The sequence below is a fragment of the Actinia tenebrosa genome, unplaced genomic scaffold (genome assembly GCF_029948245.1).
Source record: "Actinia tenebrosa isolate PJP-AT-01 unplaced genomic scaffold, QUT_ActTen_1.0 PGA_scaffold0__85_contigs__length_37466705, whole genome shotgun sequence".
In the NCBI taxonomy this organism is placed as follows: domain Eukaryota; kingdom Metazoa; phylum Cnidaria; class Anthozoa; order Actiniaria; family Actiniidae; genus Actinia; species Actinia tenebrosa.
The window spans coordinates 30,296,333-30,310,333 of NW_028292569.1; the positions used below are offsets into that span (position 1 = coordinate 30,296,333).

Below are 14,001 nucleotides of genomic sequence, written 5' to 3' on the forward strand. Positions count from 1 at the left end.
ACAGCCCACAGGATTTGACAAATGCCATAAGCAAGTGCATCTCACATTTTGCATGTTGTTTTCCAAGCAGAAAATTTATTTTTTAGTGACTAAACCACTGCTTGCGGCCTGGATATTTGCTGATATTGTCAAAGGATGAAACATGCTTCTCAATAAGCCCTTAGTAAGCAGTTAATGCTCATGCTTCTGTACTGGAGAACTAAATTTTTGTTTATTTTGAATTGGTGATTCTTTTTAGTTACTGGTAAAGAACTGAATGAAACGATGTGTAACTTGGATTTTTATTGGGCAGATTTTTCCTTGAAAATTTAAGTGAAACACAAAGGAACTAACCTACACATTTTGTTAACCAATATACAATATTCATGAAAGACTTATGGTTAACTTTCTAGCTAGGGTTGGTAAGAAGTTGGGATTCAATTGGAGCTAGGGTTAGTGCACACAGTTAAGGTTAACATGACCTATGTTTTAGCAGACTTAAGGTTTACATTTTAGCTCGGACTTGCTTTGATTGTTACGAAGACAGTGGAAACTACTACTACTGCTGCTCTTGTTATGATTGAATTGTTTGGGACGAACTGATCGCAGGTCCCCACTACCAGAAATAATATGCTCGAGGTGCCCACATTTGGGGTAATTACAGGGGTCAACCCAATCGAGGTGCAATGAGAGGGACTCTCCCTGAGAGGCCTGCTTTCATGATCACAGTTAACCTCGAGCTGAAGCCAGTGGCTAGAGTGATTTTGTTTAACCTGTGACAAAAACGTACGCGTAATAGCTAGTAGACTCTAAAAACATTGTTTTCTTTCGTTTTTTTATCAACTAGTACTAACTAAATCGTCGTTTTTCTTTCACTGGCTAATTATAATCTCTCTAGCCTTTTTTATGTACTTCATGGCTTAATATTAAAAATTTTTGGAGCATGAAAGGGGGCTTCAAAAAATTTGTCATGCATGCAAGAGGGGCCTTTAAGCAAAGTAAATGTGTGTGTTTTAAGTGCAAATATACTAGAGCGAATACCACATATCCATGAAAAAGTTAACTAACCAAATTGTACGAAATAGAACAAAAGTTAAAGGGATGGGTGGGAAACCTATTCTAGGGGGTTTTTTTTCAATTTCATCCAGATAGCTGTGCAAAGAGAAAAGAAAGTTTGTCCTCACAATATTAGGGAAACATTCCCATGGTTTTTGGTCATTGAATGAAAGTTTTCACTTTCAAAATGTTCATACTCAAGAAAATATAAAGGAAATTAGTATGTTTAGCCATACTTTGGTTCATTGTGCGTGCACAGTCAGTATCACGTAATGGTATGGTGGTGGTGGCTTGCTGCACGTAGATATATTTAACCTTTAAATATTTGAATTTATTATAAATACCTTAATTTAGAACACTTATTTTTTTCTTGCTCTTGGAGAACATTCGTGTATAATTTTTAAAACCAGTTTAAACTTTTCTCGTTTCTAGCTAAAATTCATGCATTGCTTGAACAGTGCAGTGCTAGAGGAGCAAGGGGCATAATGCAATTCAGCTTACTTTATTTAGCACGGTGTAAAAAATATTTAAAAAATTCTTTTATGATAGGGGCATGTGTTTCCTCTGAGTTTCACAATCAAACTAGTTCTAATACTCCATTTTACAATTCAGTGGCCAATAATAATAGTTCCAAGCCGAGGTTAAAGTTGCTGCACATGATAAAAAGTGTAGTTTTGGTATTATAATTTAATCTACTAGGATGTTGTAATGTCGGTCATCCTCGGCAACAAGTGACACAGTGGGTGTAAGTGGTGGGACGTCTTCCAGGTATGGGTAATAAGCAATAAAATCTTGTTTATTAACTTGTGATGGGCGAAAGACCTGTATAACCACGCCCAATGTGTATCCTAGGAGGCACATCTCAACCTAACAAAAGAACAAAGCAGAGCGAAAGTTAATAGCATAGCCAACTAACTATGCTTTGCTTGTCATGCTCAAAAGTTTCAGTGCGAGGCTTGTGCATAGTGCTCATTGATTCGTGAAAGGAAAAAAGAATAAATTTAATTTCGCACTTTGCCTCATACTAAACCCTTATGTGTGACATGCAAAACATATCTGCAGGCATTATATTTTAACATTTGCGCAGACGATCTTAAATCATAAATTTCAGTGTCCCCCCCCCCAATATTCAGTTGTGCTCTACCTGTTCTAGTCCTCCACTATCCCCAACATGATTGAGATGGTTTTGCAACAAACTCTGTGGGTCTGAAGAAGAATCACGTGCAAACAAAAGACACGCATGGATGGGAACACCCTTTCCTTTGTTCATGTCTTCGTACATCTGTACTGCGTAGTACAACATGACAACTTTGACAGCTTCAAGAAGCCTGAAGTCACTGTTCCCTGTTTCTTCATTAAATAAGGAAAGCAAGTAATCGGTCTTGGCCTCCTTGGTATTGAACTCTTCACATTTACTGATCTATAAAAGATTGTATGTAAATAAATTACTATTCATATCTCTCATATGACAGCTTGGAATCTTGAAGAAACAAAGCAGTAAGAATACAAACCTTTTCTACAAAGAAACGAAGGATTTCTTCTAGGGTTGACATGACGTTATGCTTTTCAACCTCTAATCTCCCAGCGAAACTCCAATCTTGCAGAGCTCCTTGTGTAGAAGCAACTAGCTTCCTTAACAACTATAGACAGAAAAAGTGCAACATTAACATGAATCTATACAACTGGCATAATACTATGTCACATGGCACCACCCGTGAGATACAAAAATAGGACAGGAGATATTGGGATAATGAGTCCAATACGGAAAATAAAATGAATTTCGAACCTGGCATGTGTCATCTGTTAGGAATTTGTACGAAATAGAGATCCCATTGACGAGAGCTTGGAATAAAGTAGCTCTGATAGCACAATAATTGTCGCCACGAATCTGGCGCAATTGCTGGCAGCTAATATGATGTGAAATGGCAGCATACCCCTACGTAAATAAATAATATTAATTCAACTGTAAGTCTCATGCAAGTGTAAAATTAGCAAAAGTATGCCCAAAACCTGTTGAATTAATATTCGGGTCCCTGTGGAAACTGCAGGGCAGGTTCCCAACACATGCTCCCCGTCCGCAGGCTATACTCCATATATATTCTATATTCTCTGTTGGGATCCCTGTATTAAATGGCAGAGAAGAACTAGGAACGAGAGAGAAGAGGAGGCTCGCCACAGGAAGCCCAAGGAGCAAAAAGAGCCAAGAACCTTGTTCTGATCTGGTTAATCTTCGATCTTGTACACGAGCTAGGTTAGTAATTATATGAAGAATTTTAAATGACATAATTCGACATGGATGATAAGAAGAGAAGTTTGATGGATACGTTATATATGAACAGTTTGTTTCTGCAAATTATATATTATATTCAACTGATATATAGAATTTAGTTGCGTTCACCGAACACTTTTCAGCAATGCTTGAAAGGCCTTAACCACTTGTTCATAATGGATTGTCATAGGACCTATTTTTCTTTTTTTCCACTATTTAAAGTGTCTAACTAGACCTAGATAAAGACATACCTCTCTAATGACATTTGCTTTTGGAGTCTGACTTTTCCATTCTCTTGCTGCATATTCTTCGATGGCAAATGGTTCACTAATAGATGGAAGAGGTTTGTATACCATATCATCACTAGCTACAAGCCTACAGTGGAAGATTTCGTCATCACTTTCATAATCACCATCATAACTTCCATTCTCTGCATTACTGTGATGTTCACATGAACTGGACGTGTCTTTGGAATGTTCACTATTGGAGTTACTTTCCTCTTCTGTGCTGGTATATCCAGTATCATTGTAGCTAACAGCATCGAGTGCAGACAAATTAAGCTTTGTAACACTACCATCTGACTGCATGTGATCATTAAAATTTGTTCCACATGTTTTGCAGTCCTCATCTTCATCACAAAGTGAGCCAAGACTGTACCAGCTTTTGGCTGGGATAAATGATGTCCTATCAGAGATTGAAGGTCCATTTTCCAGGAGTTCACTGTCTTCTGCATATTCATTTGCAAGATTAGTTACTACTGAATACTTTTTCAAGTTATTTTGTGGCTTTCTTAGGTTGGCATTGACATGATCAGACCTGCAGCAACATTTTGCTGAAGACTCAATTTCTTTTAAAGTACTGTCTGAGCTGCACAGAGGGGAGATATCATGCCGCTTGAGGCTGTATATATTTTGAATCTCTCCAGTAAACTTTGTTTGTACACAAACATCAGCTGCACATTTTTTTGTATGGGATCGATTTTCAGAATATCTCCCTATATTGCCTTTCCCTACTGAGCAGGATTTACTAGCACGTTGTTGGTAATCCTGCTCATGTTGCTCTGCATCAAGGTCTGTTTGAGGATCACCAGTACTGCTACTACTGCTGTCATAGCTCCATGGAAACCCATAAGATGTTGTGTGTTTAGCGTAGCTTTGACATGGAAAATTACATTTGTGAGACCACAACCTCAATGAAAATTCATCTTTTCTTAGATTTTGTGACATATATTGGCTTTTCTTGTGTTCTCTCCAAGCCTGGGTTTCTTTGTCTTTGCTTGTTATTGATTTATTATTATAAATCATGTTGTTATCTTGTGCAGTAATATCTGTATTAATTGCTTTATCCACTTTCATTGTTGAAGTGGCAGGCTGTAATTCAACCATGTCAGGTTTACTCTTTTCCATGATACAATCTGTGCTACTATCAGAAGACAGCAGCAAGCTAGGTAAAGTTGAATCTTGCTCATCTGTGGTACTTTGGTCCAAAATAAAAGGGTTTTTATAATCATCAATAGGTCTGAGGCCTTGAGCTGCAGAATTTCTCTTCGGTGAATTCAAACTAGTATTTGGACTTGTAGGGTTTGATTTATTGATACATGAGATGATCTGACCAAGAAATCTAGGACTGACATGTTTTTCTGGCTTCTTTTGGTAGTTTTTAGGGGAAGAACGTTTTTGAAAAGTGTTATCAAAATTTGTAGGGCTTGAAGGAATCATCAGTATGCTTTTCTTGAGTGAAGAAGATGATTGAACTTGGGACCAGTGATTAAAGGGACCCTGAGGAATATCAAAATTAGGAAACTAAAATTAGTGCAATGTTTATCATCTCGTTCTTTCAGTTTTGCTTGTCGGTCTACCATATAATGGTATTCTTAACAAGACCATAGGCTATAAAGGGGTCTCCACTATTATCACTTTGACAAGACCCATGGCAGGACAATGCAGAATATAATATTTGAATATTGAAATTACTTATCGAATACCCTTAGGCGTGTTATTACCATATGAAGCCACAAGTCCTGAACCTTCTAGAAGAACATGTTTCTTTACTGCATATAGCCTAATCCAGTAAAACTCCTTTTTTCACATCACACACAATATTTGTAAACATCAAGAGATTTGTGGACAATACTTAGTTAAAGAACAGGACAGAGGAAAATATTCACTGAACAGACAATTCATTTAAAAACAAACAGCATTAAAATAATTAGATGCATCACCTGAGAAACGAGATCGAAAAAGAAAGCATGCGTAGGATATTAAAATACTAATATTTCTCTTAAGGTAACTAATAATAAATCAATCAACTACAAAAAAACTTTATGCGGTATGTACATCCAAATTGAACACGTTTTTCAAAAAGAGAAAAAAACGTTTCTTTTCAGCTCTAACGATTTTTGACTGATTAGTTCAACAATAATCATATTTAAAAGTAATCACGCGAGAGAAAATAGCATTCTTTGAATAGTCTGGCTCAATATAAAAATATCTCTTTGACATGGAAGTCAACAACAGAAGAGTTAAATGCACGCTTGTCATGAAAAGCATAATAGCAAAGATGGACCTGACAAGCTGTTGACGTGCTGTTAACGATTATTGATAATATAAAAACTATTAACGACATATAGTTTGGATACGCACGAATCCAACCGTCCGTCATTGAATTCCTAATTTAAGAGCCGAAATCATTATACCACGATAATTTGACTGCGTTTCTTTGTTTTGTAAAAGCCACACGCTAGTCATTGTTTAAATTGTGTAATTAAAAGAATCTTGGCAGGCGCTTGAACAGAAACAGGTCGTTGTATGAATAGTATATTATTTTCATGTGATTCATTGAATGAATAATCGCGTTGCCTTCATTCTGATGCATATATATATATATATATATATATATATATACTTTTGATAGCAATGTAATCTTCTTATAATCCATGAGAGAGATAAACAACTCCTCGCGGGGTGCAATCCATCTCGAAATGTTTACCAAGAACGTCTTCAACAGGTGGAGTGAATGAGCTCCTGAGAACACTAGAATCTTGTAGCGTGTGATAAATTAACCCAACCGTTGTAATAACATTAGCTAAACGCAATACGATTCCCTTTACGTTTGAAATACATTCTAGAACATATCATCTATCGCCTATCTTATAATACATTAAGAGTATAAGGTATACATGCCGGGTGTATATATTTTTTGACACGTCAATAATCTCTTCAGTCAAACCATAATCTCGAGTTAAGCGTTGTAAATAAGAAATGCTTCCCGATATTGATAGACAACACGCTGAGGAAGTCATATTCTGATGATAGGTCCTCGTTCGATTCAATTCTTCATGTCTCAATGACTATCCTGTATATATCCTTGGTTTCAAACGTTTCCTCAATGACCGAGAATGTAATATACTACTTACAAATATAATTGTGGGCGAATCATCTTTAGGAGTAAGTGAAATTCTCTTAGTGACAAATGGACGCTGAAGTTGTTTCCGCTTCCCTTGAGCTGCCGTCTTTCGCCATCCGTTGTATCTCAAAGCCAACAGCCATAAAACAATTACACACAAAAAAACACAACCAAGTGATGTGGCGATTAGTTTAAATACGTCTGAATCTAAAAGTCCAATCAGAAACACACAGTGAATACATGTGTATTGATAGCGCTTTGTGAAAGTAATTGGCACAAGATAGGAAATATAGCGACGATATGAGTCTACCCGAAAATCGACGCAGAATTTCCTCTTCTCAAGATGTTAAGACGCTTACCTGATTTTAAATGTTCCACTATTGTCATTTCGGCTTATTGTTTGTTCCACAAAACCCACCAAATTAATCCAAAATTGCCTCGATCGACGAGAAATGAGCCATAGGTGATGTTGGACTTGGTTCGTGACACGCGCTCACGATTGAATGGAAAGGATAACTTTTAGCACTGGTGATACAGGTCATGTCACCCGAATGTGACAATAACCAACCATAGACACACGTGGGTCAATTGAGCATGTGCATTAAAGGTCTACGTGTATGTCACGTAAACCATAGTCACCATCGTGACGAGCGGGTATATACTTGTGCGCAATGTGAATGTACATCAGAATCGATAACTTTAAAAGATGTTCTTAGAAAGCACCACTAGAAATTTAATAGTTTAAAAGTAATTCACTGAACTGAAAGCATACGCAAACTATATATATTATTAAGTCAAGCAGTAAACGACAAGCAATCACCTGCTGCTCGTCAATCAGCCTAATAAACTAAACTGTAGCCTAACTCTGCACCATAGAATGTCGGCACCACTATGGGCACATGATGATTTGACAGCTGTATATCTCTGTGTGCAAACAAAAAGTTCTTAAAATCAAGTGACTTTATATCTTGGAATGCGGACAGAACATTTCAAACGATGTTTGCGCTTTTTTTTTTTTTTCTATCAATATTCAATCAGCCCAGTTAGCACGCGTCTCATACGAACCACCGGCTGAGCCAAGCATCATCTACGGTATGGCTACAGACAAGTACCAGCGCCGCGTCTAGTTGCTCAAGAAAACATGATTTCATGGACTCGGAATGATAGCTAAAACGCGGAACCATAAGTGGTATGGAATTTCCTAGTTCTCATTATGAAGGCGGGGCGAAAAATGCGAACTGATTTATTTTCACGCCGCAACGCTGACTTATAGCTAACTCACTGAATAAGTCGCGTAAACGATTGTTTTGACGGGGGGGGGGGGGGGGGGGGGTACTCTTGCCCGTTTAGGGTATGGATGCCAGTGCCGCTGAGCCCTCTGAACCCTGACCCTGTTCCAGAGTAAAATTCGCTGAAATTCAACCCTGTTCCAGAGCAAGATCGCTGAAAACCCTGTTCCAGAGAGGAGAGAGCGTGATTTCATATACCCTGTTCCAGAGCGAGCGCGATTTTATATGCCCTGTTCTAGAGTAGAATCGCTGAAAACCATACCGTTTGGCGGCACGTAACCGTATAGCAAATATAGTCCTTCTCAGGACTACATCCACCCGGATCATCATAATACTTCGATTAACAAATATAGGGGAGTATATATATTGTGCTATTAAGATATATATTTCTCCTTATTCAAGTGCAAATACGCAAACAAGTTAAGAGTTACAACAAAAACAAAACTCCATACTATTGCGCAAGTCGTTTATCGGACAATTGGCATACGTCTGGTAATAAAGTATTAATCAAAAGTATGTTATTAAATATATGTATTTTCATTTTCACGAGGATTCTTTCTCAACCATTGCAACGTCTAAGCATTATCATTCTTAAAAACTCTGCATAACTGACACGATTTGTGGTTTCGACTTCCCTTAGTTACCATTGCCATGTCCCACAAGCTCAACTCATGTAGCTAAAATATCGATTCTCAGAATGTAAAACATTGATCATGGAAAATTAATAATAAAATGTTTCAATTTCTTACTGTCCTTTCATAATAAAAGAAAATTGTCTCATAATCCTTGTAGTACTCTTTAACAGAACGGTGATTGGTTCGCTATTGTCTGAGTCAGAGCTATGGATTTTCTGGCATGATGGCATAAGGTGTTGCAAGACGGTGTTCTCTCCATTACGCATTACGATAGCCTGCCACGTTCCATGTCAGAAAATCATGATTGCAATATATATAAGTATTTTTACTTTATTAGTTCGACAATGACTAACTGTAATATATTGCTAAACATTTAATTAACAAGCTGTTTAACAGTGTGCATCAGATAATGTTTGTTGCAAAATGACAAATAAACATTTAAATACTTATTTACAAGTAAAGATGTTCAAATAATTTAGAGTTACTAATTTGAAAAAAAAATATTTTTTCTTATACTAAAAGCTTGGCTCTAACTTGGATTGGATTTTGATTATCAGTGCTTGGATAGAATGTTGACTATTCGTTCTTTCTTCCAAACTCAGTCATGGTGGGTTTCTCCCAAACATGGTTGAGCGGGGAGTGAAAAACACCGACTCTGAGTTAGGAGTGAAAAAGGACTGTTAACAGCCTAAAAATTATTAATTAATGATTCCTTTTGCTTTCCCCACACTAACAAATGCATGTATACACCTTTCAATCTCTTCTTTGCTATGTCCAGCAGATATCTGTACTCTTATACGTGCAGTACCTATACAAAGACAATTTTAGCCATTATGCAAATACCATGATATATAATACTCATTGAAGTGGACGGATTTTGGGAAGGAATTAAGGGAATCAATGACAGTGTAGTGGTACTTGTAACAAACAAGTACAATGATATACAAACTGTGAGCCTTACCTTTTGGTACCACAGGAAAAGTAAAGCCAATGACATAAATGCCACGCTCTGTGAAGAAGGAAAATTATAAATTATTATTTTATGCAAATGATTTTGAAGAAAATTGAAAACATACCAAGCATTTCATCTGCAAACTCCACTGCAAGTCTTTCATCTCCAAGCATTATGGGTACAATAGGGTGACCATCTTCGCCTCCCTATTGTCAAATAAACAGCTGTTGGTCATATCAATTCATAAAGTCGTTTCAAAACAAAACTTTTCCAAGAGTGGAAATGGAATGCCATGGAGTTTTTGAACATGTGACATATATATTTTCTTAAGGACAATGAGCAGTTATGTCAAGCAATACTCACTTTGACATCAAACCCAGCTTTAACCATTTTTGATCGAAAGAATTTGGTGTTATCAGCAATCTTCTTTGTCAGGGATGAACTGGCCATGAGTAAATCAAATACCTGTAGATAAAAAAACAACAAGTGTAGGTCTAAATGGGTGCTATCAGTTATGGGTTGGCTAAGTTGGTTGAGCATTAGACTTTTGTGTGGAGGGTCATGGTTTGAAACCCAAGCAGAAGAATACTCAGGGTATTAAAAATGACTGAGGAGAAAATGCTGCCTTCATAATTACATCTGCAAATGGTTAGACTTTCAAGTGTCTTGGATGATCACTTTAAATGGCGTTCCTGTCTTTCCACACTCATCATTACTAATAAAATAATGATGATGTTAATTATTAACATTGGAGGGACATAAAAGAACCACTGAGGACTAAAGAAACCCTGGCAGTGACCACCCTCAGTACCTACAATTCATACTAACCATCTCTCATGCTTGTAAATTGCATAAAAGCCATCTGTCATTCAGAACTCAATAAAAAGCACCATTGATTATATTCATATAGAAATAGAAATATAGAAAGAGAGCTATATATAAAATTCATAAATCACTATCATTATTATCAATACCTTGATTGCTCCTCCAACCATGGCAGGAGGTAATGTATTAGAGAAGAGGTATGGACGAGACTTCTGGCGAAGTATTTGAATTAACTCTGATGGGCCAGTAGTATATCCACCTGTTCAGATTTTATAGATGCATTAAAAGGAATTTACAATAAGATGTTTGCATGTGATTGCCAGACATTAATTTACTGTACCTGCTGCTCCACCAAGTGCTTTTCCAAGAGTTGAATTAATAATATCAATTCTGCCTCTAACATTCCTGTACTCATCTGTTCCTCTTCCAGTTTCTCCAAGGAATCCAGTAGCATGGCATTCATCAATCATTACTAAAGCACCATACTTATCTGCCAAGTCACATACTTCACTGAAGGAAACATGAAACAGTCTAGTTAGGTAACAGTCTCAACTCATAGCTACTCATAGTCAGAAAGATTACAAACCAATTCATTTGTCATGCCACACCATTCATTATACAAAGTATACATACATGTAGTATTTAGAGTTCCACTGCATAATACATAATATAAAAATTATAATATATATAATAGATGAGGCTGTGAGCTGTGTGGGATGGGCTCGGAAATCGTATAATTACAACAGTATAACATGCGTAATAGGTAAATTAGGAGCCTTATATGAAACGACTGAATATATATATTTACACAACAATAATTGAAAATAATCTTACTTCAAGGGAGATATAGTACCATCCATACTGAACACACCATCTGTTGCTATCAGCTTCACTCGGGCCCCTTCAGCTTCTTGGAGTTTAGCTTCCAAATCTAGCATCAATATTATATTGTATTAAATTGATTCCTTACACTTAGGGTCTTAAAATAAAGAAAGAAAGTGCTGCCTTTGCAATTACATTGGTTAGAATTTCAAGTGGCTCGGATAACCACTTTATTTAAATGGTAGTCCCGTCTCTCCACACTGTCTTCATCATTACCAACCAACATTGGAGGAACATAAAAGAACCACTGAGGATGTAAAAAAAAAAACCTGGCAGTGACTACCCTCAGTGATGCCTACACCCCATACTAACCACCTCTTGTTCACAACTCATTGTAAAATGCCTTTGAACTTATCCATATATGGGAAAGAGCACTATATCAATGTCATAATCAATCAATAATCAATCTGGTTTAAACTGATTTACATAAGAAAGAATTCAGTTTCTCAGGGGAGAAAGACTCTATTGTTGTGCCTCCTCTCCAGGTTGCCATCACCGAATGGTGCAAAGCCTTTACAGACAATCCAGAATAGCCTTTCAAATTGGTTGCAATATTTCAATTCCTTGTATAAAAAGGACTTTGATGTAATTAATTGTCTATGTTATACTTACCTTTCATATCAACATGCTCATATCTGAATTTCTTTGCTTTACAGAGTCTTATTCCATCAATCATGGAAGCATGGTTTAATGCATCACTAAACACAGCATCTTCAGGACTTAGAATAGTCTCAAATAAACCAGTGTTTGCATCAAAACAACATGCATATAGAATGGCATCTTCTGTTTTGTGAAATCTGGAAATCTTGTCCTCTAGTTCTTTGTGGATATCCTATAATGATAACACACCATAAAATAAATATCTTATTTAGACTTTAGAAAGCTTATTTTTGCTTCAAACCACAAATCAATCTTAACTTACCAAAAACAATGAACTGATACACACCTGTGTTCCACATATGAACCTCACGGAACTCAAGCCATTACCATACTGGTCTAATGCATCCTTAGCTGCTTGGATGATCTCTGGATTTGACTATGATATATAACAACACAGTCACATAGATGAAGGGTTTACCTCATAGCAGATATAAAGTCAGTGTATCTTGAATCCTGTACTCTGATTGGCTGAGCTAATAATGGTCTGTTAGTGATAGACCACTAATAGTGAAAAGTGCTGCTTTTGAAAACCAAAATATTGCAATGAATAAATTATTTTAACCTTATTTCAAAAATTGTTTGTATCCATATTTGGACCAATTATATTATTAGGTTTATACTAAAACAATAGACCCTTTGCAGCTAAGCAATCACCTGCTGATTAATTCACTGAGAGCAAATGAATGAACATTTTGATTCCCAAGGGTAAAATTTACTGGACTGCAAACAAACTTCCTACAACCTGTTTCGAGAGATCGTAATAAAACTACATTTCGTAACACACTGGATACACATGTTTTCATTCAGTTCTTTACAAGTAGCTAAAAAGAATCACCAATTTAATATAAAAACAAAAATTTTACCCACCAGTACAGACACATGACCGTTAACTGCAAAGGGCCTATTAGACCTCTAATCCCCTTGGTGCATGAGTCAATAGCCCCTTCAGCCTAATGGGCTATTGATAATATACTGTACATCATTTGGGATGTGGGGTAGCAGCAATAATCACTAGACATGATGATTTATATTATATTATATTATAATTATCATTATTATTATTAAATCGTCTTACTATACTTACTGATAATCCCAAATAGTTATTAGCACAGAAATTAAGGATTTTATCTCTTCTTCCCTTAACGCCAATCTCTGATGCCTGTTCAGTAGTAATAATTCTCTCACTTTTCCAGGTTCCTGCTTCCTTAATTCCAGTGAGTTGATTATCTAACAACTTTCTGAAAGCTGTTGAAGCTGTACTTGTATGACGGCTTAAAACTCTTACTCCTCAAAAAAATAATACCATGAAGTATGTCAGTAATCCTGGTAAGGAATTACCATTGAACAAAACCCTAACAAAATTGTCTGTCTGTAATGTATTTAAACCCAACTGTCTAAAAGTTTGTATGTGTGTTTAGGGGAGGGGGTCGTTACAATCCAAGATGTGGTGTGTGTGACGTGTGATGGGGGAGGGGGTAAGGGGGTAGAGCTGTAGCCAGCAGAAGTGCATGTGTCTTGCCATAAAAAAATGTCCAGTGCATTTGTTTGTCATGATATGATCTTCACTATTCTTATCTGATGATTGAAACAGCTGAGATTATAAACAAGTAAAGATCGAGTTCTTTTTAAGTGATATTTAATTAGTCATATACCATTAATTATTACCTTTCAATGGTTTCATTACATGCTACGAGAGTAAATTGCATGTTACCTAAATTTGTATCTGATATTAACATCTTAATTTCTTCACATCACGTATATCTATACGTGTGATAATAAGCTAATGTGAATATAGTTTAATATATATGCGAGGGATCTTTTGTTAATAAGGTCGCGATCACTTAGTGTAGAAGCATTCAAGTGGTTTCTGTAGGCTGATTATATTCGTGGAAGTCATTCTATACATGGAAGTCATAGCTATCATAACTTACCTTGAAGTCTAATCAACACGTGTGAAAGACTTCTTGGTAACATTTCTTGCTTCAATATACTTAGTATCAGCAAATATCTCAGTGGAAAACAAGTGGTTCGAAAAGAGATATTCCGATT

At 36.4% G+C, this 14,001-nt stretch overlaps 2 protein-coding genes and 1 long non-coding RNA gene across 5 annotated transcripts; 1 reads left to right on the plus strand and 2 right to left on the minus strand.

The window, feature by feature from the left end:
• Nucleotides 1–267: 267 nt before the first annotated feature.
• Nucleotides 268–7,230, minus strand: LOC116306388 (uncharacterized). 3 transcript variants are annotated; one of them, XM_031716434.2, is made up of 7 exons: nucleotides 7,069–7,230; nucleotides 6,720–6,916; nucleotides 3,556–5,082; nucleotides 2,822–2,971; nucleotides 2,547–2,675; nucleotides 2,180–2,455; nucleotides 268–1,902 (listed from the first exon to the last, which is right to left on the minus strand). In XM_031716434.2, the coding sequence occupies exons 1-7, from the start codon at nucleotides 7,094–7,096 to the stop codon at nucleotides 1,723–1,725; spliced, it is 2,487 nt and encodes an 828-aa protein (XP_031572294.1). In that variant the 5' UTR covers nucleotides 7,097–7,230; the 3' UTR covers nucleotides 268–1,722. The 3 variants fall into 3 exon arrangements, with proteins under 3 accessions (XP_031572294.1, XP_031572295.1, XP_031572297.1); XM_031716435.2 differs by lacking the exon at nucleotides 2,822–2,971; XM_031716437.2 differs by lacking the exons at nucleotides 6,720–6,916; nucleotides 7,069–7,230 and adding an exon at nucleotides 5,307–5,425.
• LOC116306394 (uncharacterized) lies at nucleotides 3,226–12,736 on the plus strand. The gene is made up of 3 exons (XR_004198259.2): nucleotides 3,226–3,286; nucleotides 10,841–10,949; nucleotides 11,949–12,736. It is a non-coding gene; the product is annotated as an uncharacterized LOC116306394 (long non-coding RNA).
• Nucleotides 8,948–14,001, minus strand: LOC116306389 (2-amino-3-ketobutyrate coenzyme A ligase, mitochondrial). Its single transcript, XM_031716438.2, has 11 exons — nucleotides 13,884–14,001; nucleotides 13,037–13,239; nucleotides 12,239–12,328; nucleotides 11,905–12,124; nucleotides 11,245–11,341; nucleotides 10,751–10,920; nucleotides 10,560–10,669; nucleotides 9,949–10,050; nucleotides 9,710–9,791; nucleotides 9,595–9,642; nucleotides 8,948–9,441 (listed from the first exon to the last, which is right to left on the minus strand). The coding sequence occupies exons 1-11, from the start codon at nucleotides 13,924–13,926 to the stop codon at nucleotides 9,332–9,334; spliced, it is 1,275 nt and encodes a 424-aa protein (XP_031572298.1). The 5' UTR covers nucleotides 13,927–14,001; the 3' UTR covers nucleotides 8,948–9,331.

Excerpts from the sequence above, each read along its gene's own strand:
- LOC116306389 (XM_031716438.2), bottom strand. The coding sequence starts at position 13,926 with ATGTTACCAAGAAGTCTTTCACACGTGTTGATTAGACTTCAAG. Across the intron at positions 12,329-13,036 it reads ATAACTATTTGGGATTATCA|TCAAATCCAGAGATCATCCA; the intron begins GTAAGTATAGTA and ends TATATATCATAG. Across the intron at positions 9,442-9,594 it reads TTTTCCTGTGGTACCAAAAG|GTACTGCACGTATAAGAGTA; the intron begins GTAAGGCTCACA and ends GTCTTTGTATAG.
- LOC116306388 (XM_031716434.2), bottom strand. The coding sequence starts at position 7,096 with ATGACAATAGTGGAACATTTAAAATCAG. Across the intron at positions 5,083-6,719 it reads ATTCGCCCACAATTATATTT|GGTCCCTTTAATCACTGGTC; the intron begins GTAAGTAGTATA and ends GATATTCCTCAG. Across the intron at positions 2,676-2,821 it reads TAACAGATGACACATGCCAG|TTGTTAAGGAAGCTAGTTGC; the intron begins GTTCGAAATTCA and ends TTCTGTCTATAG.